This window comes from Ictidomys tridecemlineatus, chromosome 1 (genome assembly GCF_052094955.1).
Source record: "Ictidomys tridecemlineatus isolate mIctTri1 chromosome 1, mIctTri1.hap1, whole genome shotgun sequence".
NCBI lineage: Eukaryota > Metazoa > Chordata > Mammalia > Rodentia > Sciuridae > Ictidomys > Ictidomys tridecemlineatus.
The window spans coordinates 245,604,693-245,622,666 of record NC_135477.1 but is presented as its reverse complement, the minus strand read 5'-3'; the positions used below and the strand labels follow the sequence as shown (position 1 = coordinate 245,622,666).

At 45.9% G+C, this 17,974-nt stretch overlaps 1 protein-coding gene across 6 annotated transcripts in view; it reads right to left on the bottom strand.

Moving 5' to 3' along the window:
* Positions 1-1,528: 1,528 nt before the first annotated feature.
* Positions 1,529-17,974, bottom strand: part of Egflam (EGF like, fibronectin type III and laminin G domains) — a 175,011-nt gene continuing 158,565 nt past the window's right edge. For all 6 annotated transcript variants that reach the window (XM_021726568.3, XM_078017762.1, XM_078017765.1 and 3 more), the window contains 5 exons: positions 16,404-16,482; positions 13,457-13,600; positions 6,653-6,736; positions 3,434-3,537; positions 1,529-2,639 (listed from right to left, as the gene is read on the bottom strand). In XM_021726568.3, coding sequence (XP_021582243.2) covers positions 2,485-2,639; positions 3,434-3,537; positions 6,653-6,736; positions 13,457-13,600; positions 16,404-16,482 — 566 coding nt within the window. In that variant the 3' untranslated portion in view covers positions 1,529-2,484. The remainder of the gene's footprint in view (positions 2,640-3,433; positions 3,538-6,652; positions 6,737-13,456; positions 13,601-16,403; positions 16,483-17,974) is intronic.

Here is a 17,974-nt window from a genome sequence, read left to right as displayed (position 1 = left end):
GTCACCTTAAGTTAACAACCCCCACACATGGGATTGCATCCGGCTGAGACCAGAAGAAGGGCTTAGTCAACCCAGAGCCACCCAGCTGCTCACTCAGGGTGAGTAGGCAATAAACACTTATTGCTGTATGCCACGGAGGTTTTGTGGTTGCTACGCACCGTGACTGTGGCAAAAGATAACAGAGACACTTAGAGAGCTGGGACATCACAAGACAAGCAGAATCCTTCCCAGCTCTCTTGCCCCCAGAACTGAGGTCTAACTTCAGTTTGAGGTTAAAATCTTTATCTTCACCGCCACCTCTGATATAAACTGATCCCACATTTTCTGGATTTATCCACAGAGAGGATGGACAAGCCTTGTTTCAAGCTTGGGATACACTGTCTCTGACCCTGTATTCCTACCCTGGCCCCCTACTGTCTTCTTGGGTCCCTCTATTCTGATGCTCTCTCACCTACGGGATCCCTATTGCCTTAATCCTAAACCGTGTCAGCGCCTCCCCTCAGCTCCAGCTGCTTCCCACCCAGAGAGAAAGTGCTTCCTAGCCCTCTGCAGTTTCGACACACACCCCACACCTCCATCCCCGGGTCACTGCCTTTTTCTCTGGATAACTCTTGCATGGAACAAGAGCTCATCTGCAAGGCAACCCTCTGACTTCAGCTCAGCTGGCTATTTTGCTAAAGATTTTTTTTTTTTCCCCTCCAGCTGGAGTCAATCCATTGAAAATGTGCTGGAAAAGCAACTCCATTGTATACTGGGAAGCACTGGCCCCAGCATTCTCCAAGGAAAAAGTGCTGAGGTGATGGTGATTGGAGGTGGCAGGGCATACTTCCCACCAGGTGCCTCATCTCCCCGTCCTACTCACAAGGTGACACACATAGCAAAGGATAATCATCATTGTTACTGTTGTCATCATTTACCCATCGAAGGATAGATAGGTAGGGATCTTGGTCTTGGAAGGTTCTCAAAGACAGGAGGCAGAAGGTTGAAGTGCAAGGTGAACCTCTCTAGGGTATCTATTCATCTTTTAGGATTTTTCATGTGCCTAAAACTGTGCTTTTTGCACAAAGCTCAAAGCTTTTTGCTGAATGAATGCTGCACAAACAAGAGTGGGGTCATGCCTGGGACTAATTATAGGCTCTTGCATCAGATTTCCCTCCTCTTTGGGGATGCATTCATCTCACCTTTCCCTTAGCAAACTTTGCATGGGGATCTGCCAGTGAGCCAGCTGCACATGGAGTCACATGTGTGCATCGCAGAGGGACACAGCTGACAGTGCAGAAAGAAGCTTCGTTTCTCTGGTTCTTGACCAGACGCTTGGCCCATGCTAAGGGCACATCCCCCACTCTCTGTTCAGCTTGGAAGCACTGGCTGCCTTAGTGTCCACTTGTGAATGTGACCTCTGTGAATCAGTATCATCTCAATGAATGAATGAATGAATGAATGAATGAGTTCTAGTCTTCTTCGTCCCCTTTATTCAAGTTTACTAAAGAGATTCCCTTTTCTTCAAACAGAAGGACCATGACCCACCTTGGTAACACATATTCCTTTTAATCTGCTTATTTTGGAAAGCTTCATATTCATCCCCTAGAACCAACATGTACCAAAAAAAGAATGGTCAGCTCCCCGAGTTGCCCACCCACGTCACCTCTCCCACTCCACTGATACCACAAATGACCCCAAGTCTTCTTTGGGAGACAATTTTTAGGAAAGTGTGCAAGAATTAGGGTATACTACCAGCACACCCTAAGGTATACCGTGTAGACAGTCTGCAGCTATAAAAATAGTCACATACAAAAGTACAGCTACAAAATCATGGGGCCCATTTTCTTAGACTGATATTATAAAAAGCAGGGATTTCACATTAAAGGTACACTTGGGGGGAGGGGCCGCATTATGACCATGATTCTATGTTCAATCTTCCCCACCCTTTATTTTCCTGGAACAGTGAGAGCACTTTGGGCCAGCCACCAGGGAGTGGAAGGGATTAGGGCCAAGGTGGGAAATTCAAAGTTCAAGGTCACACAGTCATTCTGCTGTGAGTAAGTGTCATGAGCCAGGGAAGGACAAGTATTTTAATACTGCTCTGTGGGCTCATTCGAGATCTCTCTCTCTCTCTCTCTCTCTCTCTCTCTCTCTCTCTCCTCTTCTAAGCACTATGAATCACAACACATTCATTCAGTTACAGCAGACAGGCTCTGGAATTTGCATTGATGTGTGATCTCTGGCAGACTCCATGCATTCAATGGACAAAGTCCGTTGCTTCCAACACACAGTGCTCCATGGGGTTTGGCCCACAGAGTGTCAGCAGGTAGGCCACCCAGGGCCTCCTGCCTTGGTGCTCAGTTTCCCATCAGGGTGTACTTTCCCCTTGATGAGAGGAAACACACCTGGTCCCAGGCCTCTGTGTGTGGCATCGGGCAGGGTCTCAGGGCCCCTGGGACTCTCAAGATAGAGGCTCTGTCCCCTGGGCAAGGCCAGCTGGTGTTACTTGGCTCCACAAGTGTTGATGTTTTTCCCATCTGCAGCATCTTCCACGAGGGAAATGTGGTAATCGGTGGACAGCGTGAAATGAGAGATGCAGCCCACGAGGCCTCTCATGTACTGCCTGTTCGTGTGCAGAGCGATCTCCTTCATTCCACCTGCCAGGAAGCCACAAGGAAAAAAAAGAGTATTTAAAAGAGGACATGTCAGCTGTGCAATTTGGGGCTTGCCCGTGGTGCACCTGAGTGTCCACTGACATCCCTTGGTTGATAGGACAGACTATCCAGTGTCGCACATCTATTTTATCATTGTCCTTGAAGGAACAGGCTCACTTGGATCAATTTCATACACAGCAAAAGGGTACAAATACACAACTCACAGTGTGATTTCTGGCTCAAATGAAACCAAATTAGTAGCTAGTGAATTTTGGCATGTTGTATAATGTCGACAAAATGCTGTGTCATTGGAGGTGATAGCATCTTAAACCAAAAGAGATACACTGACGTGGAATGCTTTCAATGAAGTTCACTTTGAAAATATTTAAAGATATCTTTTCCCTTTTGTGTGTTCTGTATTAGTGGATTATAAGCCATTTATAGATATGCTACTCATTCTATTTTGAGGTGGACCAGAAAGATCCTACTTCCTCAGAGAGAATTCCTAGAGCTATATTTAACAGGTTCCTGTTCTATAAACAAGAAAAGCATGGTTTTCCTGGTGGATCTGTCCAAAGCACAGAGCATCTGAGTAAGTCCCTTCCTGTCCCCTAGGCCATGAGTCAGAAGTTCAGAAAATGGAAGAATGGAATATCAGGACAGCTTCCTGATTTCCAGATATTTCACTGACCTATCCCTGGCACAACAAACAGAGAACTTGCCAAAAAAAAAAATAATAATAATAAATAAATAAAAAGCCCTGACCTGATCTAGATTTGGCCCTGAAGGTCACTTACCCACATACAGAGGTCCGTTGATGTTGAGTTGTCTCATCATGCCAGGTGACTTGCCTGTTCTGGCTCCATAGTCATCCACGGTAATCTTTCCTGATTGGCCATCCCTGCAAAGGAATGTAAAACAAAACAGAATGCTATTTTTGGAGCTAATTCAATCATTTCAATATAAAGGTATCAAACAACTAACACATGCCAGGGCTGCCAAAACCCAAAGTGGTGGCTTCTGCAGCACTAGGGGTGGGCACTAGCCCAGGCCCCCTTCTCGACAGCCACTCTTCTGGCACTGAACTGAGGGAGCTTTCCCCTGTCTGCCTGCTCCCTACAGACCATGCAAGGATCCCCACTTTGGAAGTGCATTTCTGGGCTCTCATACCTTCATGCTGTGATGATCAATGTCCCCAGTGGCTTGCCTTGTCTGTTCTGCCTTTGAATTTTTTCATCATTCTAAAATATTGCTTTTTTTTTTTTTGCTTACTGTATTTCATTAATTCTAAGATTTTCTTTTTTCATTCTTCTATTTTTAAAATGAAGATACTGTCTCTTTCTATTACAGCCCTATCATTATACCTAGTGGTTGGGTTCATTTTGACAAAATCATATGTGCATGGAGCTTGATTCACTCCATTTCAGTCCCTATTCCCCGACTGTCCCCTCTTCCCCTCCTTTTTTCCCTTCCCCTATTCTCCTTCCTCTACTCTACTGATCTTCTTTTGCTCACTTATTTATCTTGGATTGGTACTTTCTGCACATAAGTAAAGGTGAAATTCCCTGTGATGTATTTACATATGCACATCATGTGATTTGGTTACATTTATTCTGCGTTTTCTCCCTTTTCCTGCCCCTCTCGGTTTCCTTCTTCTACTCCACTGACCTTCCCTTAAAGATATTGTCTTCTAATCAGTGGCATGTTTGAAAAACAAGTGATCTTGCCTTCCAGTATCATATCTAATGTCCTTCTTCATGGTGTATGTTACGTAATGTCTGTTGCCTCCCAGTAGAATCCAAGACCAGAGCAAGGACATCAGTTTTACTCAGTGTTGTATTTCATGTGTCTCGAATGGTAGATGGCTTGTAACAGTAGACAAATGAATAAATGAATTTATCGAGCTTCAACATCCTCATCTGAAATGGGAACAACCATGCTCATCTTCTAAAGCTCTTATGGGGATCAGATGTCGTGCCTGCCAAGTACAGAGCATGGTACCTGATACATATCTTGCTTTACAAAGACTGGTAAAGGCATGTGTTGCTATTATCAACGTCATCATCACATAATAATTCTTATCCATAAAGAGAAGACCATAGAATTTAGACGGCTATGAATATTAACTATGATAAAATATAGGGTGTAAAGAATCTGGCCACTGAAGAAGTCCATTAAGTGAGAAGTTTTCTCTCTTCTGCTAGGAATAATGCTTGCCAGACCAGGATTAACCAGAGCAAGACAGTGTAAAGGAAAGCCCCTCTTAGGGATCTCCTCTCTGTTGATTCTCCCATCTTTGACTTTGGAGTCTCTAACAGAGAATTAAGATGTCCACCCACCCTTCTTGCCATGGTTTATATGCTTGGCTTTGAACCAGTTCCCACTTAGATCTGTTATACCGTCTCTTCTAGGCTGTCTGCTCATAACTTGTGATAGCTGCTTGAATCCTCCCACCCATACAGTTCCTGGACTCAGCTCTTTTTGTTCCGTCCTCACTGCAACCTAAGACGCACTAGGAATGGTGTCAAGACGCCAATAGGAAGTCTTACAGCTGCAGAGCCAGCCGCATGGTGCCACTCTGCCACTCTGACATCTGAAGTTATTTGGAGGAACATTCCCCTGCCTTGTCCCTTCCAAGTCCGAAATCCTAGTGGTGGTAGTCTGCCTTCATCTAGGCTCTGCCCACAGCAGTTGTATAGTTTTAGGAAAGTCACTTAACATCAGTTTCCCCAGATGATGTTAAAGAAGGACCTGGTGTCCCCACCACTGTGTATCTCGATACACATAATCAAACCACAACAATTGTGAATGTTTTAATATCCTTCTATAACATGTATTCTACCAACCATCTCTACGCAAGGAAATTGAGAGCAGGGTGCTTTGATCCCTGTGGTCCCCAGAAAAGGAATTGTAGGGATTGAGGGCAGCTGGAGTTAAGAACTGACACATTTCAAATTCCTTTGGATGCCTCTGTGCAAGTCCTTATAAAGATGGTACCGAGAGAGAGAAATGAGGAACTCAGAAGGCACATGGTTTGGAGTACTTTGGAGTTAGATTTTGACTTTGTATATTTTGACTTCTATTCTAGAACAAATTTGAGATGCACTCCTGTATGTATTCATCATGGGAAAACATTTATGTTTTTCAACAAGACAGAGTTGGGGTTTCATCAACATCACTACACATCTATCTCGAGTGGTTTCTACTTGGCAGCAGGTGAGCACAGCTCTGATTCTGTATCCTCACACCTGCACTAAGGTATCAAAGTCAGGCACAGTGGTCAGAGCAAGGCTATTCCCCTCCAGCCTGTATGTGAGCTAAGCAGGAAATTGACCCTGCTGAGCCCTGTATTTCCCAGGCCTCACCCTTTGACTTCACCCATAGACTTCCCCAGACAGGATTCATCTTCTGGGTGCTTCATCTAATACACAGTACTGACACTACCAGTGCTGACCCACTATTTGGCTCCTGAAAATGTACTGTTAGGAATATGGAATGTAAGGAATAAAACTAAAACTGTAAAGAAGAGCAAAAGAATGGCTCACCTGAAGAAAATCAGAAGTTGGGATAATGACTCCTACTGAGGAGTGAAATACATACCTGGGGCCCTGTGAACCACATGGGATTATAAGGGTCTAAGAATGTAAAACAAAGAGAACAGTAGGAATGCCAATAGGAAGTCCTACAGCTGCAGAGCCAGCTGCATGGTGCCACTCTGCCACTCTGACCTATGTGATAAGATGGAGACCTTCTTTGAAGTCCTGGAATCTCATTGCACTATATTTTGAGGCCCTCCCCAGTTTAATCATCAGAGAGTGTTTTCCTCCAGAAAGTCACCATTCCTTACAGAAGTGGGGTTTGACCTCTGGCCTGTCAGTGTCAGCGGGGGGCACAGCTGGGACTTGGTGGATACCAGGCAAGGCTGGGGAACAGGGCAGTGGGACTAAAGGAGAACTGGACTCCACCTCCCAGTATGGCCCAGTCGAACTCTGCCTCTCACGGGGCTAGGTGCTCACCTGACAGCCTTGACCCGGTGCCACCGGCCATCATTGAAGGAGCCGTTCACCATGATGGATGCCACACCACTGCCCAGGTTGTAGCTAAGGGTGTTGGAGAAGAACAAGACAGTGAACAGAGTAAAACCCTGAAGCACAGACACATACCCATTCACAGAGGATTCTCATTGCAAAGTGTTCTTGGGAAGGCAGCATGCAGTTTCCTTAACACAACACAAGGTGTTCGATTTTCAGGTCACCCATAAATGAATTCAGGGAGCCATGAATTTTATTTTTAATTTTCAATTGTGGTAAAATGCCTAGAACACAACATTTACTATCTTAACCAGTTTTTAGTATATAACTGAGTAATGTTAAATACTTTCACACCTTTGTACAACTAATCTCCAGGACTCTTCTCATTTTACAAAATAAACACTGCACCTGTTAAATAATAACTCCCCATCCTTCCCTCCCTCCAGCCCCTGATACTCCCCTCCCACTCTCTGTCTGGATTGGTCTATTCTACATACCTCATGTAAGTGGACCATGACATGCTTGTCTTTGGGGGCTGGCTTACTTTGCTTGGCCTAACATCATCAAGGCTGATTTTTTTCTTTTTAAGATCATGGGTTGGAAGCATCAGTACTATAATTATATGCTCAGCATATACTATCAGGGATAATGAAAAGGACTTTTATCATTTGTAATGTGATATCCTAGATTGAATAGTGTTCCCCCCAAACTTTTAGGTTCTATTCAGATCCTAAGAATATGACCTTATTTGAAAACAGGGACTTTAGTTAATTAGTTAGGATGGTAATTAGTTAAGGTGAGGTCACACTGGATCAGGGTGACCATAAATCCAATATGTCTGGTATCCTTTTAAGAAGAAGGGACATGGCCACACAGAGAGGCACACGGGGAGAATTCCACGTGATGATAAGGGCAGAGACTGGAAAAACACAGACAGCTACAAGCTAAGTAACAGCAAGGATCACCAGCACCTTCAGAACCTCAGGGCAGGGAACGCGTTCTTCCAGGCCCTCCAGGAAGAACCAGACCTGGCAAACACATTGCATTTTTAATCTGCAGAATGGTGAGGGGGGAATTTTTATTATGCCACACGACTTGTGGTAATTTGTGACATCAGCCCTAGGAAACTAACACAAGTGTTTCATTTGTCTTGTTTTTTTTTTTTTTTTGAAACAGAACACTGACAAGTAGCCGTGCCCTAAAGAGATTAAGGGAATTTGCCTAAAATTGCAAAGCTAATGACTAGAACTTGAACTTGGTGTATTATCTGCCCCATTCCCCATTTTTTACTCTGATATCAGGTCCTCCTGGTACCTTCCAATTTTTTATTTCAGGTTCCAGATGTCCTGATACCCTAAAGGTATCAGAAGACTTGAACATGTTGTTTACCGGAGAGAAAAATCCCTCCCAATCCAATGTTCATTCAATTATTCTAACTTAATTCAATTCAACAAATATTTAGTGAGGTGACTACTCTCCCTTGGGCATTGGGCCAACTGCCTGGACCTCACTTGGTAATATCATAAACCCTATGTGATCAGGCTTCTGATGTTCTACCGGGGGCAGCTTGTCCCTCATCTCATGAGAGGTGTCTCTCCTTCACCCGCTACCCAAGAAACAGGACTGTGGGGAGGAAAACCAGGGCACTCACACACTCATGAAGCTCTCTCGGCTTCTGAGAGCCATGCAAGAGCAGAGGGCTCTGGGCTTTCCCCAGAGAAAGTGCCACGTAGGTCATTCTTTCATAACAGAGGCTCAAAGAAGTCCCACAGCCAGTTGGCATCTAACCAAGAATAGACCTCACAATGACTTGACCAACCATGGGACAAAGCTGCCACCCCGACCCTGACAAACCCACTGTTTGCTAATGAAATTGCCCACATTGTGTCTCCTGGTACAGAGCAGCCTGGGGGTGGATTTTTCAGATTTCATTAAGTGGAGGCCAAATGCTTATTGAAGAAATGTATGACTCTGAAGCCAATTTAGGAGCTGGTTGGCAGACACTTAGCTGGATACTACATGTGGCTCTTCTATCTGAGGTGGACCCTGTGTTCCAATGACCGGCCTGCATCCCCAGACTTGCTATTTTATTTTTAGTCTGTGATCTTGGGCAATTTGCATCCTCTTTCTGAGTCTAAATTTCCTCATGTGTAAACTGCAGGTAAGAATACCTTCCCTGAAGGATTGCAGGGTATGTTAAGTAAGATAGCCTTATGGTTTGGATGTGAGGTGTTCTCCAAAAGCTCACGTGTGAGACAACGCAAGGAAGTTCAGAGGAGAAATGATTGGACTGTGAAAGTCTTAACCCAATCAGTGAAATGATCCCTGATGGGACTAACTGAGTGGTAACTGGAGGCAGGTGGGATGTGGCTGGAGGACCGGGTTTAACTGGGGGCGTGTCTATGGGGTATATATTTTGTATCTGGAGCATGGAGTCTGCTCTCTCTACTTCTTGATCATCAGGATGTGAGCTGTTTCCCTCTGCCACACACTCCACCATGATGTTCAGCCTCATGGAGCCAGCCCTCTCTGGAGTAAGACCTCTGAAACCATAAGCCCTCAAATAAACTTTTCTTCCTCTACAATTGTTCTGGTCAGATCTTTCAGTCACAGCAGTGAAAAAGTTGACTAAAACAGCAAGGCACATAGTAGGAACAAACAGACAATCCTAGCACCCCAGACACCTGAAGCACTTAGTGCACTTGAATATAGGGATCACAATGCACCTCGAGGAACCAGCGGGAAGGAGAAAGTTGTCACCAATAGTTAAATTCGTCAAGGTTCTGGGGGAGTGGCCATGTGTGAGTGAATCCCAGGCTATCAACACATCAGGAACAACAAGATCTCAGAATCCAGGGTCTGGCCTGGGGAGGCTGGGCTGGAATGTGCTTATGGGCCAGTGAAAGACACCTTTGCAGTTGTATCAGGTCCCACCTGGACCAGGGTGGGCTTTTTCCCCTACTCCAGCCGGATGGCTTTCCTGTTCATGCAGAGGACAGAATGTGCTTAAGGGAGGGACTCAAGGTGGAGCCCAACAGATGACTGCAATCATGGGGGTAACTCTGTTGGCCTCTCCATGGCCTGACCTTCCCACCCTGTGTGATTTCAGATCCTCTGAGTAACGCCTGCTTGCCCAGACACACATACCTACCTTGGAATAGCTCCCCCTTTTGTACAATGATAAATGGCTAAGAACAGTGGTTACCTTGGCTGGAGGAGAGATGAGGGAACCTTTCTGGGGTGGGAGAAGTGTTCTATATCTTCTTCTGGGTGGTGGGGAAACAGCATTTACGTATTTTAAAATTCACCCAGCTGCACACAACATGTGTGCCCTGCACATGAGTGATACCTTGGTACCAAAGGGGAACAATGAACCAGTGCTCGTCTGATTGCTCTGCCAATGCCTTGTAAGTGGCTTCCAGGATGAGTGGTCCACTCGACATGAAGTTGCAGCAAAGGCCGCAGGGCTGGGCACCAAGGTGGGCACCAGGAGGTGCCATCAGAGAGGCCATCTGGAAACCACTTGGCCACCTCCATGCTTTCATGGGATGGCATTTTTAATCCTGTCCCTTTAAGCTGTGGCACAGGGCACTTGGCTAATGTCAGATCCCTCACCTTTCTCTGCTGCGTAAAAATGTTACAGGGTCAAAATTAGTGGGAAAGAATGTCAGGAAGCGTGACATGCAGAATGTCAGTCAAGTGACGTTCGTAAACCCTCCCAGGATGTTTTATGTTCCACATATAATCACAAAGCAAAATGAAACAAAGCAAAAATAAAACAGAAAACCACACTCATTTTAGCCAAAACCTTTGATTTCCTTTTTTATGTTCAACCTTGACCAAAACTATGAGTGATTTTTTTTAGAGTTCCATCGCTCTTGTCTGTTCTCTGGCAGAAGGGCTTTGAGTCCTAAATTAGCAAAAGGAACCTGCATTTAGGTGAAGGAAGAAAGTCTAGAAAGTTAAGAGGGAATTTCATCATCTTCTTCTGTTTGCTCTGGACCTGGTTCAAACACTGAAACCTCAAGATTGGTTTGTCCACCCTATAAAAAAGTTTATTCTCTGGGCTCCACTGATGTCAGGTCCTCAGGGCCAAGGCCAGCTATATTGTTAACAATAACAATAATGGTAATACTAACCAAATTTAATGAAGCAATTAGAGCAATGCTAACTTCCTTGCCCATGTTATCTTTCTGAGGCAGGGGGCTTCCAGAGCCCAGAAAACACTTAACTAACCAGAGTAATTATTAATTATCATTATCTCTAGTACCTAGTTGTTCTAGACCTCGAATTAAGTCCTTTACAGGAATGAATTCATTTAATCCTCCATTTGATCATGTACAGATGAGTGGACAGAAACTCAAGAGAGGTTAGGTAACTTGCATGAGATCACACAGCCATGGGTTTCGGGCACGTCTGATTCCAAAGTCACTTCAGACCCTGCTTCTCAGGCTGTCACTTGGAGTACTTGTTTCCAATGAGAACCCAGTGCCTATCCACACCTATTTCATCAGAATCCCAGGAAGCTGGCACCGCCATCTATCTTTGAAACCAGCTGCTGAGTGCCCCTCTGCCTGCTGGCATTTCCAAGCCGCCAGCCTACACCATAATTGCTCCCTGAGCCAGCCCAGCACTTCCATTGGTCTGTACTGAGTGGGAGGGTGGCTGGTAGCCGTCCGGAAGAAGGTGATTCAGCTGGGCAGCAATGGTGTGGCTGTGGGCCCAGCACTGACAGCGACCCCAGCCCGGGCTCCCTGGTGTATCTTACAGAGGATACAATCAGGTCTCCAGGATTCAAAGAAAAACATGGGGACCGTTTTCAACAACCTGAGAAAGAAATGGTAACTTCAGAACCATGAGGATGGAGAGCAGCTGTTGGAAGGCCTGGGGGAGGGCGAGGGCGAGGGCCTGGGGGAGGGTGAGAGGGAGGGGCAAGGGGGAGGATGAGAGGGAGGGGCCAGGGGGGCATTTCCTTTCCAGGGCTGGGAAGGGAGCCCATGGGACCTGGGGGGCACCTCGGAGCTTCTCCAGTTTCCCTGTGGGGCTGGAGTGGGTGGTGAATAGACTTTGGCTGGCAGCGGAGGGAGGGGGGGGAACTGGGCCGTCCCACCCACAGCTCAGCTACTGTTTCGGTTCTCTTTTCTGGGCACAATCAAGTACTTGAGGCCTTGACGAGGTTAACCACAGGAAAACCACAAGAAAATGGCTTCAAGGCAGCCAGCCTGGATCCCGGGTGTGAAGAGCTCGGTTATCTGACCTCTGGGCCAACTAGGGGTGGGCTGGGAGGGGCAGTGGTGTGCTGGCAGCTGGAGACGGTGACAAGCTGCTCCTCACCTGCCCCTGCCAGACTCCAGCTTCAGCCACGTGGGGCTACTGAAAGTCCCCACCATCGTAGGACGGAATCCCCTCGGCACGCTCTGCTATTTAAGGGCAAGTGAGATGTTGGACAAGTGACAATTCCTCTCAAATGCCTTTTCTTCAAATTGAAAAGATTTATGTTATCCTCCTCTGGCTCTCAGTAATCCCAGCACAGGGCAGACAAAAGCCCCAGAGTTAAATCTTCATTATCTCCGTGTTTGGCTCTCTTTCCTTTGTCTGTTTCAATTCCATTGCTTTCATACCATTTAGTGATCACTTGGGCTCATCACCTTGGGTGGAGGTGATGCAGGTAGGAAAAGCCCAAGAAATGTCTATCTAGAGAGAGCAGACACTGTCACACCTGGAGGGCATCAGAATTACCTGGGGAGGTTACAACATGGCTTACGGGGCCCTGGGCCTAGAGTGCTTGGGCTTAGTACATCTATGATAGGGCCTGAGGACTTGCATTTCTAAGAAAGTTCCAGGTGATGCAGATGCTGCTGGCCCAGGGACCATACCTGGAAAACCACAGGTATAAATGAGCCATTTCTAACCTCAAGTAAGGAAGTGTCATTACAATCTCCAGAGCAGCTTTTTCATATTTCACAAGACAAGCAGACCCTGTCCCACAGAAGCTTGGCTCCCATCCATTCTAGTAGGGAGATTCTTTATGGCATAACTACCCATTTGGCACATCGGAGAACAATCTAAATTCACTAAAAAAGAGGTTAGAACTCTTGGGGCTGCCTTATGCCTATCAAGAAGTGCTTGCAAAGATGCCAGTGTTGAGTTCATCTACTGCGGCAGGAATCTGTGCTTTGTTCTTCTTGCAGCAGGAGACTGGAAAGCAGGGATTGTCCCCAAAGCTAAGAGGAAGCAGCATGGAACTTAAAGCCAGGACTCTTGGAGTTTAGATTTTCACATCTTCCCGAGCTGTTGAGTGTTAAGCTGAGGACTCACTACTATGCTGGGCAGTATCAAAATCCTCTTTTCTTCCTAATTTGCAAGTGGGGAGCCTACAGCAGTAACACACTAGAAGGGGGTCACTGAATTGTTCTGCAGAGAGCCATATAGTAAATATTTTAGGCTCTACCATACCTTCCTAGTGAAACTACTCAAATATGCCATCATCACACAAATATATACATATGAAATGTGCATGCATATGTATGAAAGCATTCCAATAAAACTTTATTTTCAAACATGAGTAGTGGGCCAAATTTGTCTGGCAAGTTATAATTTGCAGTCTACCACCTGAAAACATGGATGCTGAAAAGAAAAATCAGAGACCTCAAACAAACCTGGGGCTTTAGGCCACAGCCAATTGCAGCAGCCTGTATTTTAGCTCCCTTTGGAATTGCTGTAGGCATGATCCGTCCAGTCTGAGAAAGATCACCAGGTGCTGCTGAAGGCAGCCAGAGAGAGGGTTACCTGAACACCAGGGCTCCATCCCGAAGGCCCAGGGAAATGAAGTCACTGTTGGGTCTCATGGGGCTGTCTCCCCTCCACATTAACAGGCCATCCTTGACAGTTGACTTAAACCTTATGAATGCATTTGATCTTGATCCTGACACCCTGAAGGAAGTACACAAACAAGTTCATGAAATTAACCACCAAATGTGTTTCAGAGTGGTCCCAGTTTGTCCCGCCAGCCCGGAACAGCCAGGTGTGAGGACCATCTGGCATTGCTAGCATGCACTTCCAGGAAATTAGAAAGAGCATCCCCCAGGAGTCACACCAGCAGTGTCTCCCCCACAGGTATGGGGGGGGGGCACTTGTGGAGCAATAGATTAGCAAGATAATGGCCAACACCAAAGTCTCAGGCTGCACCCTGTGTACACTTCCGTGTCCCCCTTTGGCTCTCCTATTTCTCAAGGATTGGGAAACTGCTACCCTCTCCCTAACAGAAAGTTGCCAAGAGACTCAAGAGTCACCTGCTCTGGGCTTTGGTCACAGCTGTGGGAAGATTGGCTCTGGCAGTGAGTGTTCTTGGGTGCAGATCTGGACAGTGATTGGATGAAGGTAAGGTCTTAGACAGGGAAGGGGGCTTGATGGACTAATGGTCTGGAGGGGTGTTGTTATAGTCCTATGGAGAGGAACAGGAAGCCCTGAGGACAGAGTGGACTCTAGGCTCTATAGTCAGGGCTGGGAATTGGGTCACATGATCGTGTGCCTTTATCAGAACTTTGGAAGAACTAACTCAGAAACTCATTTTGACTAAAGTGGTAAGAATAAGCCTGGGATCCTAGAATCAAAGTTGTTGAGACAGGAGTAATATTGAGACAGGATTTAATATTGCTATTAATATGACATGGCACAACTGGAAAAGTTTTTTCTTTTACACCCACCCCTCTGTCTGTCTCACATACTTGGGTCTGAAGCTGTAGGTGCTTTCAATAGTGAACAGTGAAGAGGACTTTTGTCTAGGCTTCCCAGAGCCTGGTCTGGACAGGAAGAGACCAGGTGTGCCTTCCCTATGGCCTCAGAGTGGTGATGGGGAAGTGTGGTCCACCAGGCCAGGTGCGAAACAGTGCAACCAAAGCCCGTTCCCTAGGAATCTGCTACTCTCCAATTTTTATTCAAGGTTCCTTCCCTCCCTGACTTGCTTTTGGAATACTGATTGATATAATCAAATCAAGACATTCAAATTTATCTTATCAGTGATTGGTTTTGGAGGAGGCATGTGACTTGCTATTGTCCAATAAAGTAGAGAAAAATGTCCAGGAGGATTCTAAGAAAGAAACTTCTCTTTAATAAGAGTCACATGAAAAATAAAGAAAGAAAATCTTTTTTACTTTCGCTGGTTGTTGCCATATTTTATAACCATGTTATGAGCATCCTAGGGGTAGCTGGGGGATATGCTGAGAATAAGAAGGCAGGCAGATGATGAGATCTGAGTCTTAGATGATACAGTTGATTCTGTGAGTTAATCAACCCAGGATCCAAAGTCCAAACTCCTTGTTATATGAAATAATAAATACTTTTCATGTTGAAGACCTTGTAGGCTGAGTTTTCTGTTACTTGACATAAAAAGCATCTGAGACAGACCCTGGACTTCTGCCTGCAGCCTCACACACCTGCACATGAACTTCCCCACACGTGTGCACACACCATCAGAGTTGCTCTGGCTTGGGGCCTCCCCGTCTCCTCCTCACCAAATCTCTACTTTCCCTGACTGCACGGTGATCTCTCTCTAAGCACTGGAAGCTGAAGCTGTAGGCCCCTTTCACGCTGTCTCTGGTTCCTGAGGACTGAAGGACCTTTCTTTAAAAGAAGAGCAGTGAAGAAGGAAGAGGATCTCTCTTGGCTGGAAAGACATTTGACCTAAGTCCCTGTGGCAAGGCAACACAGATATACACAGGCTGGGATTAGAGAAAGGCAGCAATGTCTGTCTGGGGTCCACTGTAGTTCCTGAGGACAGCCAATGTCCCAGAAAAATTTCTCTTCACTACTTTTGTTCCTTGAAAAGCCACCAAGCTCTGCCCTAAGAGCAAAGCTTAAAGATTTGCCTTTGTCTGCTAAGATGCAGTCAACCTGAGGAGAAAGGAAAATTCCAGAATGATGGAGCTGGGGTGGTAAGGCAGATGGCATGCTACACATGACCAAGGACCAGTGGAGGGAAAAGAGAGAGAAGGAGGAAACGGAAGGTGCCAAAGACAAGCTTGATGGACGGAGGGTTTGCTGGGTGCAGCCTGTGACCCTTGCCACAGCACAGACTGTTGCCATCCGAGAGCTACAGTAACTTCAGTACAGGGCCGGGGCTCCTGCCACCAGAGATGACAAGCTGCAGCAGTGACTGGGGCACCTCCTCATGCCATGCCATTGCGTCTACATGAAGAGAGCAGAGAAGCCCCCACGGAACCAGTCAGAACCTGAAGAAGACATCAGACCTTTATGGATGGAGATGCAGAGCAGGTGCTGACCTAGTGGGAACTGGGCTTTGCTGTGTGTGTGGTTGGGGGAGCAGCTGACCCCTTCTGCAGCTGGGCACAGAGAGAGCCTCCGATGTGGCCACACAACAGCACAGAGCCCAGGGCCCCGCCAGGGAATCACACTCAGAGCCTGGCTTCATGAGCACCACGCTCTGCTTCTCAAACCAAAAGCACTGGAAACCCTGGGTGGGGGGGGGTTGGAGAGGGGAGAGGTCACATTATTCTTTCTAGACCCTTTGACCAGAAAAGGTTGGGATTGTGTAACTGTGTTGTTTGGAAGACGGATGTTCTCAAGTTTAGTTTGTTTCGTTCTAGTTTCCATGTTTATTTTATTTGTCTTTTTGCCCCGAGACCACGGCCTTCTTTGGAAATTATCTTCTAACATAATAGATAAGGAAAAATCTTGGGAAAGATATTGAGAAATTCATGTTATCAAAGCCTGTTACCTCTTGAGGATATCTTGGTTGTCATATGTCAGGTAACTGCGGCCAATAAACTGCGGGATCTCGATGGCTTCGGTGATGGCTGGGACAGAACAGAAAACAAGTTATGTAGCATGCCTCTCTCTCGACCTCTCACTTTCTCACCAAGAAAGACAGACCCTGAAATGTCACATTGAACAACTTCCTCCTGGCTGCACACACACTTGCATGTTTAGGGCAGACCAGTCGGAGTTGGCGTCTCCCCATCTTCTTCTCCCTGAAGGCTGGCAGTCCCTGTCACTGGCCTCAGCACTACTGAGAAGGTCTTGCAATGTGCTGAAACTTGAAGTGCTCCCAGTGATTCTTGGAATCCAAAGAGTAGGGCTTGGGCCATGTGGGGAGCAACTGGGGATAACCCCAGATCATCGCCAAGCGAGGCCGAGAAAACAATCCCTAAACAAGGCCCACAAGGATTTATTTAATGTGATCTATCTAAACCCCTTTAGCTATGACCTTGAGAGGTCGATGGGGGAAATGCAGTGTGAGACTTTGACTCTTAGTTTTATCACGTTCCAAGTGTGATATTGCAGTCTTCAACTTGATCTCACGAAGAAGCAGGGAATGTCGGGGAAGGTCAGGCTGGTTATTCCCATTTACAGAAGAAGGAAACAAGACACGGAAAGCATCAGGGATTTGCCCAAGATCATCCACTAATGCACCATGAACGGCTAGCTCCCCTTAATTCTGGCTCCTGGCCTCTCCTTCCTTTACCATCTTTTAGAAATGAATTTCCTTCCTCCCAATTTCTCATCACTTTTTTCCTGATTGGAATCTCCCTTTACACACACCAAAGGAGCAGGACAAGCCGCCATGTTGCTATCACAGATTGGGATGAGGTGAGGGGATTTCTGCAAGAGAGATAACAGCAATATCTCTCTTCCTCTTTAGAAAGACACAGAAACAATATTTTAAAGAAATTAAAGTGCAATAAATCTCATATTAAAAAAATGTGCTTGCACTTGGACTCCATTTGTGTACCATGAATTGAAATGCATTCTGCTATCTTGTACAACTAAGTAGAACAAATAAAAACGGAAAAAGAAAAAGAAAAAAAAATGTGCAAAATGAGAGACTAACCATCTTAAAAAACAATTACAGCTTCATAAAACAAAAGCATTTCCCACAAAGTAGACATTGCCCTGAGGACTCCACACCAGGAGAGAAAGGTCTGATCATTTGACTTATTTGGAGATGGGAATGATGGGAGAGAAAGAGAAAGAAAGGAGGAGGGAGGGAGAGAGAGAAAGAGAGAAAAAAAAAAACAGGAGAAGAGAAACCTGCAGACATTGGGCCTTCAGGTGTGAGTTCCTGTGTTGGCAGCTTACCATGACATGTTCCCAAGACCTCTTCATAAAGGGGAAAAAAGTAAAGAATAAAAGGAAAGAAGAAAAAGGAAGAAAGGAAGAGGAGAGAAAACACAAAAAGAAAAGAAAGAGAAATAAAATTTTAAAAGAGAACCTGTGGGGTAACTACCCAAGCAATTTCTTGGGGGAAGGAACTTAGCAGAAAAATGAGGGGGGAGCGTGGACACAGGA